We start from the raw sequence: 23,183 nt of genomic DNA, 5'->3' as shown, positions 1-23,183 counted from the left end.
CACTGTATTAACACGAGAAATGGCACGATAGCTTGTTCCAGTGCCGCCGCCGCCTCCATTTCCATTTTCGTTGCCCACACCATTCTCAGTTATGTCCCCCCTACTACTATCATCAGCATCACCAAACAGTTTCTCTATGTGGTAGTGTACATATGCAGTGCGATACTCTGCAACAACCCGAAGTGGCCAGGAAAGGAGTAAAGCTGAGGCCAGACAGAAAACATTGCGCCTGGCATACCAGGGCTGTCTGGCTGGGTCAGGGAAGGCTAGAATGTGCTCACGGAAGTCCACATTCTTCAAATGCATTCCCTCCCGTGCCTCCATGTAGTCATCCAGTCCCTCATTTTCACCAAAAAATTGTGCACGCTGGGTGAGGTACGCAGCCTCTGCCCGAGCACTAGAAAAACTAAAGCATTTAGTGAAGCGCAGTCGTACAGCCGGGTGATCCATTAGGCCCCTTAACTCCTTTGATACATCTTTAACACCATACCGTGCATAGTCAAACTCTGAACCAGCTGCATGTGTGTTTACACGTTCATGATACACTTGTGTGGTGGTATAGGCGTCCCCATTGCGGTAGCGTGTGACTTGTCTGGTTCGTCGCACGTAGTGGTAACTGATGGCCTTCCACCAGATGCAGGGTGTAGCCTGCTGCAGCCTCTGAACACGCTCGTACACGTCCGCAACCTCTGCTTGAGCCAACATGGCTGTCTTGGAGTAACAGTGCCAACATTCCACCAGGTAGACCACGTACAGCATGGCCAGAAAAGCAAGAGGAATATAAACATAGCCACTGGAACAAGGACACTCTAGATCCAGTTCATCTGGGATGTAAACACTGGAGCTTGCTGAGGTTGTAGAGGGGTCTCCGGGCTCAACAACCGCAGCCTCTGGCTCTGTTGGAGCTAGCACTGGAACTTTGCAGAGGTTGCACCAGCCCAGTGTGCCGAAACAGCCAAACATGAGCAGAGTGAGGAGAAGACACTTCCAGTGAGACTCTTGGCACAGAGAGGCAGCTAACGACTGCTTCACTGGATGCAGCTGCAGAGAGGTAGGGACAGAGAATACAGTAGAGTGAGAAGGGTGACAGTGAGAGAGTTAGATAAACAATGATAGAAACAGAGAGACAGAAGTTGGAAAATGTGAAAATAAGCTACATCCTTCCAAAAAGAAAAAAATATATTTGTACACAGTTAAACCCTCAAAAGTATTTTGATTCTTTGTTTGAACATTTAAATATAGCCTAGACTAGAGAGCCAGCCAGTTGGTGGAATATGTTTAAATATACAGTATATATCCACATTACTTCAAAACGTATGGTTCAATTCAACAATAAAAACACTTCACTAGGGGGGCCTGAGTAGCTCAGCAAGTAAAGATGCTGACTACCACACCTGGAGTCGCAAGTTCGAATCCAGGGTGTGCTGAGTGACTCCAGTCAGGCTTCCTAAGCAACTAATTGGCCCGGTTGCTAGGGTGGGTATAGTCACGTTGGGTTAACCTCCTCATGGTCGCTATAATGTGGTTCTTGTTCTTGGGGGGGGGGGTGTGGCGAGTTGTGCATGGATGCCGCGGAGAATAGCACGAGCCTCCACACGTGCTACGTCTCCGCGATAACATGCTCAACAAGCCACGTGATAAGATGTGTGGATTGACTGTCTCAGACACGGAGGCAACTGAGATTCTTCCTCCACCACCCAGATTGATGCGAGTCATTACGCCACCATGAGGACTTAGCGCTCATTGCGAATTGGGCATGCGAAATTGGGGAGCAATTCAATTTGTTTATTTTTTCAAATCAACAGACAACCCCATAAAGGTTATTTCTTAGTCCAAAGTCATATTTTAAATACAGTATGTAGTAGAGTGATCAATCCTACCTTAAATACTTTAAAATGCCTGTTACTGTAAATCTAAAATTCTTTTGACAAGGCTCTCAATTGACAAAATAATGGACGCGAAATACTTCAGTTCTGTCTAGTATTTTCTGCCAAATGGGATGTAAGTCAAATCTATTAAAACATTGCCATAAATAAAAGTGAATAGTCCGATTTTAAAGAGATACAAAGGAGGAGACTAGTTTACAGAAGAGGTTCTTTTCTGTATTACAGTGATAACAATGGCCAAATGCTAATATAAAACTGCTCCCTATAAAACATCTTAAACTTGTTATAAGATCACAGAGAGAAAAAAAAAAAAAAGAATAAAGAAAATGGGGGAAAAACCAAAAGCGCTTTCATAAAAGGTTTTGCCTACAGGGAGCTTTTTGTTTGTTTTTTTAATTTCCATTTTCTGTTGCAGCTGCACTTTCTACTCTCACACTTACACATCAACACAAATCCATTTATAATGGCCTGCTGAACCACTTAAATGGCATATTCAGTACATCACAGGCTGTATTTCAATTAATTTTTATAGAGTAGATTTTTAAAATTGATGAATTTCAATGCACCCTGTCAAACTGCACATAAATAGCAAATGCTGTTGATAAACAAATACTTAAACTTAAAAGGTGCCCTGGACAAAATCTTAAGATTTAATTACATCGTTCAAACGTTCATTTCTGAATATATGGTTTGGTTCAAAGAAAATGACTAAAAGAGGAAAGGCTATGCAAGAGAGAGCAACTTAATGCAGAGTGAAATATTGACAAAAGAGAGACTGTTATATTTCCATAAAGCCAAATGTGTTTGCAGGTACGTAGAGAAATGTATCACGTATTCAGTCAGCATCTTTCACTTGACTTAAGTCTTTCATAATCCTTCAACATCCCATGCCACACTAATGCCATACTGAAATGTACAGAAATAGCTCTCTTTGCTTATAACTGCTGCCATCTAAATTAATTTAAAACTGCATTTCTGATAGGACACAGCTTTCTTCCCTTCAATCTGTCTCCATTTCTATTGATCTTCATGTAACAAGAGACAGGAGGTTAACTCAGTACCAATGAATGAACTGCAGAGAGAGAGAGAGAGAGAGAGAGAGAGAGAGAGAGATATGCTGTTGTTTGTTAATATAGAGGGCCTGGAGGTCAGTGCTGACTCTGGTATTAGGCTTTGTTACATATTTGTTGACCTGACTTATGTCATTATCTACCTTAAAATAACACAGACCTCCTTTGATCAGATCTATCAATCATCTTTCAGGCTGTAGAGCATGATAAATGTTAAAGTGAGAGGGCTAAATACAGTAGTACAGAGACCAAATTAGATGGAAGAGCTGGAAGTAAAACAACAGCCGCTGGGGAACAGCATTGCCAAGACCTGAGAGAGCAAAAAAACATTACCATTCCACCCTGGGAGGACAGTATAATAAGAATCACTTTAGGTGGTAATATGATACATTGCTGCATTATCTAGCTATAGCACACTACATTACCATTATTTTGGACATATCGTGGCACTACCGTGATAGGCTATTATTTGGCGTACCATGTAAATTCCATGGTATTACCATCTGACACTGTAACATGGTACCCCCACCCTATTTATATACATATACATACATATATATATATATATATATATATATATATATATATATATATATATATATATATACACACACACACACACACACACGATATATATATAAAGGGAGAAAGTTATTAAGAGCACTAATACACAGAAACAATGTGGGGAATCATCTGACTGCAGTACACAGGCAAAATGGGGAATATAAGGGGGTATTTCCTTACACAGTCATAATAAAAAGGTCTTGATATTAAACACTAATACAATTATGAAACTGAAATACCAATCAGATGTTTGGCACTGTGGCGTCATAATAGCAGCATTCCCCCTGTGTGACACTAATTACTCTACCACTGAATAACAATTAATGTGTTTGTGTAAACACAGACTCGGGTGTGCGTTAAGTTTGAGACATTGCGGTATTTTACATATAGTATTTTATTCGAAACACGCGCTTGTCTCACCTCTTCCCTCCCAGACCCGTTCAGTATGGGCTCTTCTGCATCTACCGTCGTCTCCTGCATCTTTCCTCCGTTTCTCTAACAAGGGGGAAAAGACCCCGGGGATGGCCGGGGGGCGGCTCGGGATGTGGCGGCCCACGACCGGGTCTTCCCCTGCGGGTAATTCACCCCATCCGCCGCGGATCCCGATACGGTTCCTCCAACGCGGCACCCTGGGCGACGTCGCATGACCAACGCCACATTTCCCACCTGGATCGGTCTTCTCCTTGCCCTTCACACATCAAGTGCATGCATATCTTCTCAAATAATCTCTCGGTTCTGACCATTTCACCACTAGCTTCATCACCTTTACAATGTCGTTGTTATTCTTATGGCTGTATGTCCTGAAACATGGATGATGTGAAGAGAATACATCGAGAATATTATAACACGCACGCGCTTCTGCACTATAGATGCAGCCAGCAAAACGTCAAAACACATTTCCACGAAAGCAGCCAGCGTGCATCCAAGGCGCCCTATTTGTTTTTGTCGAGATGCGTTTTTCTCCTTGAGGGAGATTCAGAGGACGTCAGCGGAATCCCCCTCCAATCTCCTGCAGGCAGGGTAGCTGTTATCTCAACGCAGCTTTCTTAACACTGATGTCACCCACCTGCACTAAAATAATGCAACTGTTCCCATTCCTTTGCGCCAATTTCCCCCTTGCAATTCTTTCCCCCACTTGAACGCCAATTCTGCCTTTTTTGAAATCGTATGCTTCAGAGATTAAAGTTTAGGCACAGCAAGTTTGCATTTTATGGTTTGAAGCATAGGACAGAGACCAAAAAGGAAGAGCTTAAATAAAAATGCAATTAAAATATACTAGACAGCAAGTTAGATAAACAGTCACACTGCATATCCCAGTCAAGCATATTTTTCTTTAACTAAATTCAAAACTTTATTACTTTAGACATTATTTGAGAATCAAATACAATGTACAAAAAAAAAAAAAAAAAAAAAAAAAAAAAAAGGATCTTCATTGAAAACCTATGTCAGAGGTCCACGCGTACAATAAAGCTGATAAATAGTGCGGCTCAAGGCTGGTCCAAGATTCCTGCAACCAAATATATGTATACTGTCATTATCTTTGGGCAAAATAATTATTAAAAAAAAGTTTGACTTTATGATTAATGCATCATCATTGATTTGTTCAGATTAGATCCATTTAATAAGTCAGATATTAAAGGGATAGTTCACAAAAAAATTAAAACTCTCTCATTTACTCACCCTCATGCCAACCCAGATGTGTATGACTTTTTTCTGCAGAACACAAATGAAGATTTTTTGAAGAATATCTCAGCTCTGTTGGTCCATACAATGCAATTGAATGGTGACCAGAACTTTGAAGGCCCAAAAGGCAGTATAAAAGTAATCCATACAACACCAGTGGTTAAATCCAAATCTTCTGAAGTGATATTATAGGTGTGGGTGAGAAACAAGATCAATATTTAAGTCCAATATTTGGTCAACATTCACTTGCATTTTGAGGACCAACAAAGCAGAAATGTTTGTGTTCAGCAGAAGAACGAAAGTCATACACATCTGGGATGGCATGAGTGTGAGCAAATGATGAGAGAATTTTAATTTTTGGGTGAGGTATCCCTTTAAGGAACATTTTTAAAGGAATAGTTGAAAATGAGAGATCTCTCATCATTTATCAATGATATTATGCCATCTCAAACTCATAAGACTTTCTTCTGCACAAATGAATTTATTTTGAAGGATTTGTGGTGCTGTCAGCCGATTTCACTTTTTAATTGCGATTAATCGCACAATTTTTCATAGTTTATCACGATTAATCGCAGATTTTGAAAGTGCTGAAATCTGAATATATATTCTTTTTCTGTCAAAATTGACTTTATTTCCTTCTAAGGAATGAAAAGGAAACAATAGTTAATAATAACGCTATATTCACATTTTACAAACAAAGCTTTTCAAAGTATTAAGATTGAAATGCACTAAAACAGCACCAATTCAAGTAACATTTTTTATTTTTACTTTTTTCTCCCTTTTCTGCCCAATTTGGAATGCCCAGTTCCCCATGGTGGCATAGTGACTCCGGGTGACGGAGGACGAATCTCAGTTGCCTCCGCGTCTGGGAACATCAATCTGCGCATCTTATCACGTGGCTTGTTAAGCGCGTTACCGTGGAGACGTAGCGCGTGGATGCCCATGCTTTCTCCGCGGCATCCATGCACACACCACGCAGCCCACTGAGAGTGAGAACCACACATTATAGCGACCATGAGGAGGTTACCCCATGTGACTCTACCCTCCCTACCAACCGCGCCAATTTGGTTGCTTAGGAGACCTGGCTGGCTGGAGTCACTCAGCATGCCCTGGATTGGAACTTGCAACTCCAGGGGTGGTAGTCAGTGTCAGTACTCACTGAGCTACCCAGGCCCCCCACAATTCAAGTAAAATTAAATGTTTAAACACAAGTGGGAGGTTGACTAATTGAAATAAGTTCCCATAGGTTGTGTATTCTTTGCAATGTACATTCAATCTCTTAAACTCGCATCCTCCACAATATCAATCGGCCGGCAGACTGTGGCTATTAGCTTTGCTACAGCAATCGCGAAGCCGCATTCACAATTCGCAGCATGGCGTCAATGCTAGCATCTGCGCCATTTTGGTCCGTTTCTCACCCGAAACGATCAGAATTACTTCAGTTGTATGGATTACCTTCATGCTGCCTTAATGGGCTTTTTAGAGCTTGCAAGTTTTGGACCCCATTGACTTGCATTGTAAGAAAAAAAAGAAAAGCATATATCCTTCAAATTATCTTTGTTTGTGTCCCACAGAAGAAAGTCATACAAGTTTGAGACAGCATAAGGGTGTAAATAATTTCAAATCCTTTTTGGGGGAATTATCCCTTTAACCTACATTGTGACAGTGCAACATTGTTATAAACAAACCTTTTGAGTTTTCCATATTTGATGGATGACAGTAGCTTCTCCTTTTCTGTTTCACTGGAACACTGATCATATGCCTTCAATAAACTAAGGAAAGGAAGCATTGATAAATATGAGAAGGGGAAAGAAAATATATAAGGCCAAATGACTGTAATAGGTCATCAGTCTTTTGCAAATGGTTAGGAGTGCAATTGTAACTGTTCCTGCTCGACCAGCTCCAAGCAGGATTCGAACCGGCGTCTCCAGCATGGGAGGCGGGCGTGATAACAAGGAGGCTAAAGGCTACAGCCTCTAGCGTGAGTCGCTAGTGCACCTCTTGAGGCTAGGGTAGTGAGGTTTACACACACTGCACAGCACATACCAGCTGGCTACCATTACACAATGTAAAATGACAAGACCTTCCAGAATGTCAACAGGGACTAAGCAATTGTCATGGAAAACATAAGAATGTTTCTGTGTTATAATCATGTTTATGCAAGACTTGTTTTTATACACTGAGTGTAGGTCTATGATAGTGGAATGTAAATGAGTGTCTTAATGAGCGAGTGTCTGTGATAGCAGAGTGGTAGACAGTAATTTAATCATTGAGTGTCTGTGATAGTGGAATTTAAATGAGTGATTTAGTGAGTGAGTGTCTGTGATATTAAAATTAATTAACATTTCACTAAGTGAGTGTCACAAAAATAGTGGAGTGAGTCACACCTGCTGACTGTGCTGTAGTGTTCAAGCACAGCGGCCGCTTTATCACCAGATATTCCACTGATCTGCATGAGCTGTCTCGCAAATACTTCCCGCACTGTTTGGCACTGCGGTTGTGTGTGAGAGAGAGAAAAAAAAAAGACATCTCGTTTGGGAATAATTTCTGTATTTTGCAAGAAAAAAGGGTGACATTTCACACTTTGTCAGTGGCTTAAGATTTAGACCCCATTTACACCTAGTATTAAGATGCATTTTGCATCACAAAAAACAAATACGAAGGAAGTCAAAAACACGTGACCACATCCCATTTGAGGTGTAAAAGTTACATCCTGAATGTGTCCCGGACAGCATTGAAGCACGAGAACTTTACGGATCTTCTTCAGTGTGTCCGATATCATATCAACATGCAGGGACACAGATGACAACCACAAACATCTAAAGCTCCTTTAATACAGGACATCCACTAAAATAACAAATGATTCTGCTCGAAATGTTGTGTTTGTGCTGATTAAATTTCAACTGCATTTGGGAGAAACAGCTCTCTGGTTTTGTTCGTGCATGTTTAGTCTTTTGATGTAATTGATGTATGTCATCATGAAATCAGAGACCCTCCCCTTGAAATCCGAACACAGGTGGTCACAGGAGACGCATTTAGGTGACCAGGAGTAAACAGCGATGTGCTGTCTGACCACATGTGATCGGACCACCCGAGATGCATTTTAATACCACAAGTAAACGGGGTCATTCTTTCACAATAATCACCTTGTTTTTAATAGCCCCATGGTTAAACTCTGTAAAGGACATGAGAGAACAGGAGAGGTTCTCCGTTTCCTCCCTCTCATTCTCTCCATCCCATTCCAGTTCTCTGGAGCGACAGATTAAAGTGCAATTCTGAGCATGAGCAAAAAGAAAATTACAAAGACATAAAATATTAAATGTTTAAAGAACTGAATTACACATGATGAGTAAATGGAGCATTTACTTTGGCTTTGTTTAAAACAAACCTGGTAGAGTTTCTGGAGGTATCTGGTCATGATAGTGAGGTAAGCAGCTGACTCCTTCACATCTTGTACGCGTTTCACGAAGAAGCCATCAACCACCTGAGAATCACACACATATACAATAGCATCATCATTCACTAGTCTATGTGTGACTATGCCTGCTGTAGTAGGGATGTACCTGTGTGTTGACTATAGCTTGCTGTAATGTACTCTCAGGTAAACTGAGATGAGCTGCTGCTGATCCGCACTCCTCCACTAGATAAATGGGTTTACACAGACCACACCTCTTCAGTCGGAACTGGGAGCAAGTGAGAGTGACGGAAGAGAGAAACAGGTGAGTAATGGAATCTTGTGTTACAGGGAAAAATGTGAGACTAGGTCCATGTTCTCAACTTTTTTCAACATTTTGAAGCCTTCACGTGTGCAAGACTGAATGTGATGAGCTCAGACAAGGCTGAGTTCATGGGTTCAAATGCTGTCGATTGAGCTTAACTTGTACTGAACCCAGAATACTCCTTTAAGGCCAAAGTATACTTCGGTTGTCCGCGTTGGCGATCGTTTCGTGACATTTTACACAGTATGCGTGACGCAAATTTAGTCATCAGCACATTACACGCAGACTGTCCGTGTGCGGACCAGATTTTCTTGGCACGCGGACAGTCTTCGAAAGTGCGCATTGTCACCGCATGTGCCTGTCATTGACTGTACTAAAAGAGTATAGCAAAGTAGTCTTAATGCCCGGTATACTTTGTGCTTTATGTATTGGATCATGCCCTGTCAACACGTTGCATTTTAAAGTATAGTTCTCTGACTGTGAGCGAACATTAACGCATTCGACGCACGCGCACTACGACTGTTTTGCAATACTTTTAGTAGAGTCAAAGGCAGGCACAATGTGCACAGACCAGTATTGTCGAGAAAATTTGGGCTGCGCACGGACTGTGATGATTTATAATCTGTACGAAATTTGCATCACGCACACTGTGTGCGAGCGATCAGCCACGCGGACAACTGAAGTATAGTATATTTTGGCATGTAGTGCGCATGCGCCGTACGTGTTCGTATTCACTCGCGGCTAAAAGAGTATACTTTTAAAGGTAACATGGTCGACCAGGCGCGATCAGGAATGCACAAAAACTAAGTGTAACCTGGCCTTATATGTATACTCCCAGGGTCATAGCTAGTGGGTGAAAGGTGGTAACGATTCTAAGTGGCCCAAATGTCCAGGGGGGCCCACAACAAATTCGAAACTGTATTTTCTAAAGGGGCCCAGAGCAATAATGCAGTCAAGGGGCCCAGAATTCCTTGCTATGGCCCTGTATACTCCTACCTGTTTGGTTATAAAAACAACAACCTTAAACTGGCACTCATTTTATACTGTACATATGTTACATATACAAATTGTATACATATGTTACACGTATGTTGTTATGGTTCAAACCTTCTGCTCCCTGAAGCGTCCGTCTATGATGCTTCCACACAGGTCATCCATTCTCTTCCTCTCAATTATGTAATCAAGCACTAGCTCTGTTCCCACTGGAGGACGTAACTGTCCTGAAGCAGGACAAAATTGTGTTGTTAATTTTCTAAATTATTACATGTTAAATATGCATTATATTTATAAATACTTTAAATATATCATGATTAATTATACAAAATTATATTAAATGTAATACAGTTCTACTCAACAGTTATTGAGTCTGTCCTCTGCACTTAGTAGTTGAACCAAAACAGACAAAGTCAAACATCAAAAGATTCAAAGGATAGTTCGAACTGCTGAGAGGATTATGGGCACTCCCCTACCCACCCTACTAGAACTGTACACATCCAGAGTTACAAAAAGGGCTGGTAAAATCACTCTTGACCCCATTCACCCAGCACACTTCCTTTTCGAACTGTTGCCCTCTGGCCAGCGCTACAGAGCACTAAGCACCAGAACAGCTAGACACAGGAACAGTTTTTTTTCCCTCAGGCCATCCACCTCAAGAACAGTTAAAACTGCCCCCAAATACTTTCCTTTGGTCAATACCACCATGTACAATATTCAATTCATCCATTCCTATATTTAACATATCCTACCTCTTCTTCAACACATTATATCACCTGCACATAACTGTATACTGTATATAAAATATTCTAACATTATTGCACTATTGTATATTTCTCTTTTTTTATCTGTTATATCTTTTTTATTTTTATGTCACTATATGTATACATGTTTAAATGTATATGTCTGTATGTATGTATAGATGTTGTATTCTCATTGCACTGGAAGCTACTGTCACCAAGACAAATTCCTTGTGTGTGTAAGCATACTTGGCAATAAACCTCATTCTGATTCTGATTATTGTTATTTGGGGTCCTTTTTGGCAATTATTTATACGTATATGCAAGTAATTATTCTGTATATCATGTATTTAATTTGAATAAATTGATTGACAGCCCTAGTTTTTACATATACAGGCTTCCCACGCCTTTATACATTTCCATGACTTTTCTAGTCATTTGTAATTGTATGTCCTGTAGAAATCCTTCATGAGGATTTTTAAAAATAATTTAATAGAAAGTGTACTCACAAAAAGCATTTTATTGTTCTGAAATATTTTAGAAATGAGCCTAATTAGAAAACTGTTCAAAATGTATTATAGTAAATCATATTTATATTCACTTTACAAATTCCAATGGCTTTTTAGAATTTTCACAACTTTTTTGTAACAATTTAAAAATTTGCTTAATTTTCCAGATTTTCCATAAACCATGGGGACTCTGCATACAGTGCTATGAAAAAGTATTTGCCCCATCCTGATTTCTTCTCTTTTTGTGTATATCTCTTACTAAAATGTTTCAAAAACTCAAACAAAATCTAACATAAAACAAAGGCAATCTGAGTAAACACAAAATTCCATTTTTAAATGATAATGTTATTTATTGAAGCAAAAAAGTTATCCAATACCAACTAGGCATTTGTGAAAAATTATTTGCCCCCTTAGTTACTAAATCCCCAAATCTATGAAACTGCATTCATAATGGAGTTCAGCTGGACTGGACACACCCAGGCCTGATTACTGCCAGCCGTGTTCAATCAAATCAACACCTAAATAGAACTTTTCAGCAGCATGAAGTTGGCTAAAAGGTCTCACCCAGTAGCACTATGCCAAATGGTCTGCACTTATATATAGCATCTTTTTTTAACCTTAGCGTTTCTACAAAGCGCTTTACACTGTGTCTCATTCACCCATTCACACGCCAATGACAGTAGAGCTGTCATGCAAGGCACTAGCCTGCCATTGGGAGCAACTTGGTGTTCAGTGTCTTGCCCAAGGACACTTTGGCATGTGGAGTCATGTGGGCTGGGAATTGAACCACTAACCCTGCGATTAGTGAACAACCCGCTCTACCACCTGAGCCACGTGAAGAATTTCTAGCACAAATGGACTTAAATATTGATCTGTTTGATCATTCACTTGTATTGTATTGACCTACAGAGCTGAAATATTCTTCTAAAAATCTTAATTTGTGTTCTGCAGAAGAAAGAAAGTCAAACACATCTGGGATGGCATGAGGGTGAGTAAATGATGAGAATTTTCATTTTTGAGTGAACTATTTCTTTAAGTAGCACATGGGGGCCACACTGTCCTACTTTTGAGATACAATGTCCCGCATTGATTTAGTTCTTGTATCTTTTAATCTCAGAAATAGTTTTGTTCTCATTCTAATGCATGATGGACAATTTTCTGAAGTTTGTGACTGGTGGAATCTTCTGCCTGAAGTATTGCTCTACAAAGGTCGATACTTTTCTATCAGGCATTAGAAAAACATGATAAAGGCTAAGCATAATTATAAATTATTTTATCATCTCTAATTTCCTGGTAACTTATTATACAAAATTAACACACTCTCTACATCAGGGGTCAGTATTATTAAAAAAATATTATTATTAAAAATGTCACTGTTTTATTCTATTACATTAATACTTCTAAAGCTACTCAAGTTATTCAGCCAAAAGTAGTGAGTGGTTTTCCCTTGTTATTGTTGTTTGATTAATAGCTTTATATGACATAGTCTACTAGACAGTGGTCTCTTCGGTTACATGTACACTTAAAGTCTGACATTTTGATACAAATACGCTTTTTGTCCCACTGTTTACATTCACTTTAGACCAAACCGACTGCATTTACATTAACACCTCACCAAGACGGGCATTGGCGGAATTATGGAGTGTATTTGACTATTTAGGTGCATGTAAAGCGCACAAACATTAGCCGCCTGTCAATCAAACAGCGCGCAGCTACAGACGTCAGGAAATAAAAAGTCAATCTTTTATATTTTATCTAGATCAACCAACCAGTGATTGTCTTGCTATTGCGATTGATGTAATGAACACCACTGGTCTAGATGTAGAATACAGGCTAAGTATAGAAAATTACTCAAAAGTTTATCATCGATATCATGGACATCTCTCTTTTTTTTCAGATAAACATCAAGATTGTTTTATCGCCCAGCCCTATTGATAACATTGCCTTAATCTCTCACATCAACCCAATAATCTCAGTGATAGATAGCTAATTTACAGGCTACATTATAGACACACAGAATCTAGTAAGCGGAAATATTAAATTTACCTCAATATGTCTCTTAAAATTAGAGGCAGGATTAATGCTGATATCTGGCTTGAGCAAGTTAAACTCACATGACACAGTCAAGCAATTGGCCTTTTTTACTGTGAAAATCCCTTTCAGGTGCGGCCGTGATGTTCAGGTGCTGAAAATGTGTTTGAGGCATCCTCCACATCCATAAAAGCTGGCGCTGATCTACAGCTGCCGTTCAAATTTTTTTACATGTGATTTGATTTGACAGGAGTCACGAGACTCTCCCTAGCCAATCATGTTGATAGATAAAAATAAAATCAGGACAGGGAAGTAGCGAACACAGAGGGTGGGAAAATAGCGCATTAAAAGTACAGTTACAGCACTTAAAATGTACTCATGTAAAAGTATACCATTTTTAAACTACTTAAAGTACAATTCCTCTGAAAAACTACTTACAGTAATGTGAGTATTTGTCATTCGTTACTTTACATTCCTGAAAATAACAATAAGAAACAGCAATGAATAAAAATAGATTAAAAATAATAGAACATATGAAGAAAATGCAGTGCTTTTTAACAGCTGTAACAGTTCAAAGACGGGCGGGAACCAGCTGAACAGTAAACTTAACTTAAAACAAACATAAAAAAACACAGACACACGTGCAACTTGGCTGCGTGCGCCTCCGGCTCAACTTTCCCCTCCCGGGTGATTAGCCCGATCCAGTGCCAGCCATGTGTCCTCACGGCCCGGCCTGCCCTTCTCTTCGTCACACTCCATCGCCCGACTCAGACCGGGGAAACCCCCGGCATGACGCACTCCCCTCCCTTCCTGGAGGGGGCGTTGCCCTTCCGGCCATGCCTGCCAGCAGGTCTTCCCCAACTTTTGGAGCCCTGGGAGAGACGAGGGGAGGGAAAGGTGGAGTGACAGCGCTGTCGCCCGGCCCTCAACTGCTCCTCCGCCCTCTGGAGGACGCCAGCTCGCTCCTCCCCCGGCGGACGGCAGCGGTTCCTCCGGCTCTCTGCAGATGGCCGCGGCTGCTCCCCTGGCGGATGAGAGCGGCGAGAACTCCACGACAGTGCATCCCCCCTCCCTCCCGGGTTTCGGCACCAATGTAACAGTTCATGGGTGGGCAAAGAGGAGGCGGGAACTGGCTGAACAGTCAACGTAAAGTTTAATTAGAAACTTAACTTAAAACAAACACAGACACACATGCAACGTGGCTGCGTGTGTATCTCTCTCTCGAACTGGCGCCTCCAGCTCGTCTTTATCCCCCTCCCGGCTGATTAGCCCGATCCAGAGCCGGCCGTGTGTCCTCAGCTTTAAAAGTTTTAACAGCAGTATCAAGTATTCAAGTAAACATTCAGAATGAAATGCACATAAAACTATTACTGGTCTTCACTGTATGATTATAATACATTAATACTTTTTAAAGCTACTAAAGTTACCCAGTCAAAAGCAGTAAGTGTGTTCTCGTTATGGTTGTTTGATTATTATAAATGGCACACTAGACGGCAGCAGGCCTATTAGCTTACATTTATACTAACAAGTCCGACATTTTAATACAAATCCACTTTTTCTCTGCTGTTTACGTTCACTTTAGACATCACTCTCTGTTTTTACATGAATACCTCACCAAGACGGGTATTTTGGTGGAATTTTTAAATGCATTTTACCGTTCAGGCTTGCACTGGAACACAAGCGCATGTTCAGAACACACACATACGCCACCTGTCAATCAAATAGGGCACAGCTGTTACTAGATCATTAGTGAATTATAAAACTGGGACTGACTGGCTGGGAGAGAGAGATGCTTTGCCGAAGCAATGGCGCAAAACACAATGTTAGAGTTATTATGAGAAGTGTAAAAATATTTTCGGTTCATTATGAAACTGTGGCGTGACAAATTAATAAACTGTGGCGAGCAGCCACAGTCTAGGCAGAGTGGCAAGGCGAAAACCACTGCTAATCCAGAAGAACATTAAGGCTCGTCTGAATTTTGCCAAAACACACCTTGATGATCCTCAAAGCATCTGGGTGAATGTTCTGTGGACTGATGAGTCAAAAGTGGAACTGTTTGGAAGACAGGGTTTCCGTTTAGGGTTGCGCAGTATACCGGTACTAACGAAATATCGCGATACAAAATTTTCAACGGTACCATATCATCTTGTTATTTCGGTACCACATGAAAGTATGCTGCCATTAGTAAAATGTAATGTAATGTGAAAGTTTTGAGATGAAATCAAAGACCACCTGAAAATAATAAGTCACCAAGTGTGATCATTAAACAGCAGAATTATGTCATTTAATGAAATAATATAGTCACATGTGCGCACACGAACACACATACAAACGCAACACACTAAGAATGCTTGATTTTCATGCAGTGTGTCCAATAGTATCCATCTGCAGAGCCACAGATCAGTGTGTTGAGTGTATAAATGGCTGTGAACTCTCAAATGAACACTTTCTCCATTGCAGCTCGGAGATTTCAGCTTGCGATTCGCGGGAAGCTTGATATAACGAACCCTTCACAAACAGGAAGAACTGCAAAGATCTTTCAAAATAAAAGTCCCGCTGAAATGAGAGCTCTATTCAACTGATTGCATGAAATTGAAGACATTACGACTGTATAAATATTAAACTACTAAATATTAAAATATTACTACTGTATAAGTGTAATATTCAAAGCAGTCGCAATAATACTCATAGTAACAATAATATAATATTGTTATATTATGAGTATTATTATCTGTAAGCAATATCACATAAGCAAATCTACTGAATATCAGCATGTTGTGATTCAGCCATGGCAGCCTTTTGCCTCAGGTAATCAAATCGTTTTCATTAACACTGTAAAGCTCTGTTGTGCATAATTTTTATTTTATTTTTTACCAAAAATATTAAATATATATATATATATATATATATATATATATATATATATATATATATATAATTTTTGGTAAAAATAATAATAATAATATTATATAGTTGAAAAGTACTATATTTTTATTTAAGCTGTACAGTATGTATTTGATTAAACAAAATTTGATCATATCATTTAATTAAAACATTTAACATGGAATCCAGAAAAATTAAAACTAAATAATTTGTATCTATAAGACTTTATGCACTTCTTTTAGAGTCATTTTCTGTGTAATTTCATCAAAAATCTGAGTTTTTTTTTTTATTTGTTGCCAAAGTATCGAATTAGTATCGATACCGAGGCACCAGGGCTGGTATCGTACCGAAGCCTAAATTTGGGTATGGGAGCAACCCTAGTCCCGTTACATCTGGCGTAAATCAAACACAGAATTCCACAAAAAGAACATCATACCTATGGTCAAGCATGGTGGTGGTAGTGTGATGTTGTGGGGATGCTTTGCTGCTTCAGGGCAAGTGCAACTTGCAATAATTGAGGGAAACGTGAATTCTGCTCTCTACCAGAAAATCCTAAAGGAGAACGTCTGGTCATCATTCCGCGAGTTGAAGCTCAGACGCAACTGGATTATGCAGCAAGACAATGACCCAAAGCATAGGAGTAAGTCCACCTCTGAATGTCTCAAAAGAAGCTAAATTAACGTTTTGGAGTGGCCTAGTCAAAGTCCTGACTTGAACTCGATTGAGATGCTGTGGCAGGACCTTAAACGGGCAGTTCATGCTCGAAAACCCTCCAGTGTGACTGAACTAAAGCAATTCTGCAAAGAAACTGGGCCAAAATTCCACTACATCATTGTGAAAGACTGATCTCCAGTTACCAGAAGCGTTTGGTTGCAGCAGCTGCTGCTAAAGTTGGCACAAGCAGCTATTTAGTTTAAGGGGGCAGTTAGTTTTTCACCTGGGTGATATAGGTGTTGGATAACTTTTTTGCTTCAGTAAAAAGATATATATATTTGAAAACTGTGTTTTGAGTTTACTCGAGCTGCCTTTGTTTTACGTTATATCTCATTTGAAGATTTAAATGTAAATTTAGAAAAATACACATAAATAGAAGAAATCAGGTAGGGGGCAAATACTGTATAAAGCTTTTTTATTTTTTCATAAGATTTTAACTTAAATGTTAAAGTATTAAACATAGTAGATTATAATGCACACTATAATGTAGTCGACACGGTCAGGCTAAAGTCAACTAGTCACTTACCACGTGATTTATAAAAAAGCATCTGTAGGAAATACAGCGGTATGGAGCCCGATGGCTCTGCAGTGAAAAAGCGAAGTGGCTCAAATGTACTTTGATAAAGATGACAAATGCTGCTATAACCAGCAATGTATGCAAATTGACCTTCAAGCATAACAAAATACTTGTGCTGAGATGTCACAAGATGAATCCAATATGAGGGGAAAACCAGTAATCGTGCAACCCCTAAAACACTGTGCTTCAGGTGAAATCAATTGCATTTTGAAAAATGACTACAGTGAATGACAGTGTGTTTCTTCTGAGAAGAGTAAAGCTGCCATCTGCTGGTGATAGTACTGCATCCTTAGAGCGTAATATACAAATGACAAGGGCAAGGGTGTGTTTTACCTGGCACAGGTGCCACTTTCTCACGTGCCACCCAAAGGAAGTCCCCTACATTCAGTTTCCTGATGTCAAAGGTCACACCATTCCTTTGCAGTTCCTTAACCAATTCTTGCTTGCGTCCACTGCTTCCCCTGTCAATTTCAGAATATATATATCTATTAGCTGTTCTGTAAAATAAGAGAACATTATTTTAAATTAAAAAAATTAATGCACTGCATATAAAATCCTCTCACCCTGTTGTCTCAATGAAGTCAACACATAACACAATGTCATAAAAGCCAGGGAGAAGATAGCAACCTTTTCCTGTGGCATCTGACGCAGGGGCAAGATTCTTGGCCTGGTTCACAGACAGAGCTGTGGTAATCCTTTCTGAAGACTTGCTTGAGCTATGGGTGAAATAAAGTTCATACAGTTAATACGCAACAACCAACACCGCTCCAGACACCCACTACAGTTGATTTTTAATCACAGGTAACCAAACTTGTACACTGCATTCAAGGGATAGTTCACTCAAAAATAAAAATTCTCTCATTTACGCACCCTCATGCCACCCCAGATGCGTACGACTTTCTTTTTTCTGCTAAACATGAACACAATTTTTTAGAAGAATATTTCAGCTCTGTAGATCCATACAATGCAAGTGAATTGTGGCAAGAACTTTAAAGCTCCAAAAAGGACAAAGGCAGCATAAAAGTAATCCATAAGACTCCAGTGGTTAAATCCATGTCTCCTGATGCGATATGATAGGTGTGGGTGAGAAACAGATCAACATTTATGTGCTTTTTTACTATAACTCTCCAGTTTCACTTTCTTCTTTTGTTTTGGTGATTCGCATTCTTCATGCGTATTGCCACCTAATGGGCAGGGAGGAGAATTTATAGTAAAAAAAAAGGATTCAAACATTGATCTGTTTTTCACCCACACCTATCATATCACTACAGAAGAAATGGATTAAACCACTGGTGTCGTATGGATTACTTTTATACTGTCTTTATGTCCTTTTTGGAGCTTCATAGTTCTGGTCACCATTCACTAGCACTGTATGGACCTAAAGGGCTGAAATATTCTTCTAAAAATCTTCATTTCATCTGGGATGGCATGAGGGTGAGTAAATGATGAGAGAATTATCATTTTTGGGTGAACAATTCCTTTAATTTCCAGACAATTCAACCTTAACTATTATGTTACTCCAACTGAATCTAAACTGACATAAAAATGGGAACGTAAGCATATTTCCTCTCACTAAATGCTATAAGTTTACTGTTATGCCTATGTTTTTGACCACTCAACCACATTGCTAAACCTGCTTAAGTCAAATCAAAATCAAAATCAAATCACTTTATTGTCACACAGCCATATACACAAGTGCAATGGTGTGTGAAATTCTTGGGTGCAGTTCCGATCAATATAGCAGCCGTGACAGTGATGAGACATATACCAATTAAATGCATCGACCAGGGGGTAAAGGTTTGCTTGGTTAGCCCCTGTGGGTAGATTCCAGAGCTACATCATAATGCAGGCAAAAAGCTTGTTTCGCCACTGATGGCAATTAAAAGTAGCCATGCATTCTGATGAAATACATTTTTTGCAAAGCAACATATAATCGTATAGATGATGTTTCACCAGTGACCAATTTTTTTTTGGAGGGTTTAAAAAAAATTCACAATGTCAAACAAACTTATGCAAGGAGGCCTCATACTATGCTAACGGACAGTTTACTTGAGGCAAAATAGAGCTCCTTGCTACCCACCAGCTCTCTTTCTCTCCTTTCTCCTCATCTTCCTCCTCCTCCAAAGTCAGGTCCACAACCCCAGGTCTATGCCCAGAGATTTCCTCTTCGCTCTTTTCTTCCGCTTGTTCTTTATCCATCCCACTCTCTTTTGAATCCAGCTTCTCGGCTAAAGCCAGACCCTGTTCAGTCAATGAATACCTGTAATCAAACAGGGAAAGAAAGATGAAAAGAACTACTAAACATAAGACCCCATGTACAGCAGAAATTTACTTTTCACAGTTATGTGACATCTCACCTGGCAGGACTGTGAGTCTTCACCAGAAGGTCTTTCTGAATAAGCGTGCTCACTGAGGACCAGGCAGTGTACTTGCTACCAAGATCAGGCTATGTATTGGGTAAAAGGCATATATAGGGTTAAATAAGTGGTCAGGCTAGAAGCGGTTTGGTAAGCCTTTAAAAGGCGTGTTAGTGGCCTTACCACTGTGAAGGACTTGTCACACAAAAGTTGTGCCTCAGTTTGTAGTTCATTCCTAAACATGAAGCCTTTGCTCCCAGGCATCTGCAGAACATGGGACAAAAATGATGCTCACATTTTGGTGTAATGGTAATGGTGAAAAGACAGCCCCCATAGAGTGCAAAACAACAAAACAAATGTGTTTGTTTTACCTGTGCATGTCTATACAATGTGAGCAGTACAGCATAACCTCCAGACCTCTTCTGCGGCACATATTCTCTCTTTTTCTTAGTTGCTTCTTCCTTTCGTACAGATTTTTGTCTCTGTTTCTGCAATAAAAAATTGTGTTTAGATCACTCTTTTTCTAAGATGAACCTGAATAAGTGAGTATAACAACTCATTTCATCCTCAAACCAACCATAAGTTCACCATCGTTTCCCGAAGGTTCTTTGTGATGTTCTTCCATCTGTTTAGAGGAAGCCATGTTGCTTTTTTGGCAAGATGTAGCCAAGTGGATTGGAGCATCAGAACCTTAAGGAAAAGATGAAGAATATAAACTGGAAACATACACTGGCCCCAAAATGTATTTGTATACTTTCAAACATGCTTGAAACAACATAAATGATGACAATTATTTTTGTGTTTCCCCAAAGTGGCTTTCAAGGCAAGTCAGTCCACTCAGTGGCCATCTTGGGAACACTACCGGGCAGTTATTTTCCATGGATACAAGCGACATAAAAGTACAGCTCCTGTTTACTTGAATGGGGAAATACCAAAATCTACAAAACGGTTGGTCAAAATTACGATCAAACAATTTAAAATCAGCAGTAAAATCTGATAACAATGGTCTCATAAATTGTGCTTCTTTAGCTCAGATCACATTAAAAAAAAACGCTATTTTTCAGGCTGGTTCAGCTAATGCACATGCACGTTCTCGAGTTGACTGACAGGCGATGTCTGTATCTGAAAGGAGATTGGCTATTTTATCAGTAATGTGGGACTTCCTTTTTAACATCCGCCATATTGAGTGCAACAGTCTGGTTCTAGAAGTAAAAATTCCATTAATTTTTTACACAGACGAACAGATTTTTAAAGATAACTCATAAACCTTTAAAGACTAAACTGCCGTAAGCTCCAAAATTGTTCATCGATAGTATATGCCTTTGTTGAAACCATCAGTCTGTTATTTCAACTTTATTGTTTGAAAATCATTTTTAACATCGAAGTTCCTGGTGAACAACTACATTACCCACGATCCTGCAAAGAAAGATTCACCAATCAGAGAACAGCGGACAACAAAACCCGCCAAAGAAGTCCAGAAGCGACCGACCACTCCCATGACACACTGAGAATAACACAAACAAGTCGGTCTCCCTACGCCCTCAAACAACTTATATATTTGTATATATATATCAGACTATTTTGCAGTAAACTTAAAGTATATTGGTTTAATAAACAACCTAATATCAAAAAAAATAATTTTTAATATTTTTTTTCTCTCCCCAATTTGGAGTGCCCAATTCCCAATGTGCTCTAAGTCCTCGTGGTGGCATACTGACTCACCTCAATCCGGGTGGTGAAGGACGAATCTCAGTTCTGAGCATCTCCGCATCTGAGGCCATCAATCTGCGCAACTTATCACGTGGCTTGTTGAGCGCGTTACCAAGGAGACATAGCGTGTGTGGAGGCTTCACGCTATTCTCCGCAGCATCCACACACAACTCACAACGTGCCCCACCGAGAGCGAGAATCACATTATAGCGACCACGAGGAGGTTACCCCATGTGACTCTACCCTCCCTAGCAACCGGGCCAATTTGGTTGCTTAGGAGACCTGGCTGGAGTCACTCAGCATGCCCTGGATTTAAACTCGCTACTCCAGGGTTGGCAGTCGTCGTCTTTACTCACTGAGCTACCCAGGCCCCCAATCCTAAAATCAATCATTTAATATTTTTTCATTGTTTATTATTCGATTATGTCATTCGCAACGCTTCATGGGATTGTAGTTCGTGCCCTTACGAATGATGTTAGGTACAGAGTCTTGTACCTTTTGTCTTTTTGTCCGATTTTCAAAACAAAGTTTGTAATGTTGTGATTCACCTTGGAGCTGGTTGGTTTGGTTCATGGCTTACAACTCTTTTATGAAGGATTTTATGAAAAGCCTATGGAAAAATGAAAAGGAAAAATACTTCCGGGATCCCAAGCGGCTGAAAAAGTGGGCGGGCACTATTGGGCGTTCCAATTTCTCCCATTCGTTTTAATACAAGTGCTCCATCTCGGGCTAGACTGACTCTGGTAAACCATTCCTTTAATTCTCTATCATTTAAAACTTAAGAAATGCATTTCTGTGGTATGGTTAGATTAATGTTCTCTTTAAGACAGTCCAAATACTATTTTTGGTCCGCTATAGTCTACAGCACATCAAAAAACATATGAAACAGTGTTTTAAAAGAGAGGAACGTGGATCTTCTCAAACATTTCGGAGCAAAGCCTGATATGCCTCACCGTTTTCACGGTAATGCTTCTGAAGCCTCTCGTCCAAAATCTTGCAAATCCCGTCGCCGAAATTCTGCAGGATCTTCGCCTCTTTTCCGTTTTTCAGCGGGAGCGGATATCTCTTCAAAGAGTTTATGGCCTATTAAATGCATAAGACACACGCAGATGTCCAGCCAAAATATGTTTCATCACATAAATGTTAACGGACTCATTCTAAATGAATCCCAATCTACTCGCTCACCTTTTGGTACACGTACTGCGTTTTCAAGCCCTTTTCCTTAGCGTGGTCCCGTAACTCTGTTAACCACTGCAGGAATAGCGGGTTCGGGCAGGACGGGACCGGGCGCTTCCGACCCAACCGTACCGGATCCGTCGGCATCTTCACGTCGATCAGCTGAACATGTCAAGGAGTTTGCGCAGTCTGCAAATGACGTGGCCACGTTATAAAAAGCGTTAGATATGGTTACCAGCACGATGGGTAAATAATATGCATTAATATCAGACGTGCATGGGAAAAGTGCATGTATTCTAAAGACATCCTTAACACACTGTGAGTCGCTGATCTTCTCTTATATACCTGTGAAAATATGTCAAGTGCCGCTAAAGATTAGGATAAATCCTAGTATGCTTGCCTTTCGAATGGCATGTAAATAGTACTTTCTAAAAAGGCTCGAGTGAATTATATTCACATTAGCTTAGTTGCTTAAGGTTGCCCGCCTGTGTTTTCGAAAGTATAGTTGCGTAATTTCCGTCCGATGTACAAGAGTAGCAGAGGATTGAGGAAGAGAGCGTAAAGGTCAACT

At 40.0% G+C, this 23,183-nt stretch overlaps 1 protein-coding gene across 5 annotated transcripts; it reads right to left on the bottom strand.

The window, feature by feature from the left end:
* Positions 1–912: 912 nt before the first annotated feature.
* Positions 913–23,129, bottom strand: LOC127445049 (crossover junction endonuclease MUS81-like). Of its 5 annotated transcripts, none has more exons than XM_051704794.1 (17): positions 22,930–23,129; positions 22,622–22,801; positions 22,390–22,519; positions 20,304–20,416; positions 20,098–20,214; positions 19,910–19,990; positions 19,727–19,815; positions 19,450–19,629; positions 17,933–18,085; positions 17,703–17,830; positions 10,030–10,142; positions 8,767–8,886; positions 8,592–8,687; positions 8,350–8,478; positions 7,591–7,694; positions 6,892–6,975; positions 4,855–5,027 (listed from the first exon to the last, which is right to left on the bottom strand). In XM_051704794.1, the coding sequence occupies exons 2-17, from the start codon at positions 22,757–22,759 to the stop codon at positions 4,961–4,963; spliced, it is 1,842 nt and encodes a 613-aa protein (XP_051560754.1). In that variant the 5' UTR covers positions 22,760–22,801; positions 22,930–23,129; the 3' UTR covers positions 4,855–4,960. The 5 variants fall into 5 exon arrangements, 4 of the variants coding, with proteins under 4 accessions (XP_051560761.1, XP_051560754.1, XP_051560746.1 ...); XM_051704786.1 differs by having other exon boundaries at positions 4,856–5,027; positions 22,958–23,129; XM_051704801.1 differs by lacking the exon at positions 4,855–5,027 and adding an exon at positions 913–1,041 and having other exon boundaries at positions 22,622–23,129.
* Between the last annotated feature and the right edge of the window lie 54 nt (positions 23,130–23,183).

Source organism: Myxocyprinus asiaticus, chromosome 1, assembly GCF_019703515.2.
Source record: "Myxocyprinus asiaticus isolate MX2 ecotype Aquarium Trade chromosome 1, UBuf_Myxa_2, whole genome shotgun sequence".
NCBI lineage: Eukaryota > Metazoa > Chordata > Actinopteri > Cypriniformes > Catostomidae > Myxocyprinus > Myxocyprinus asiaticus.
The sequence above is the reverse complement of the archived record's forward strand: the minus strand, read 5'-3'. Positions and strand labels throughout refer to the sequence as shown.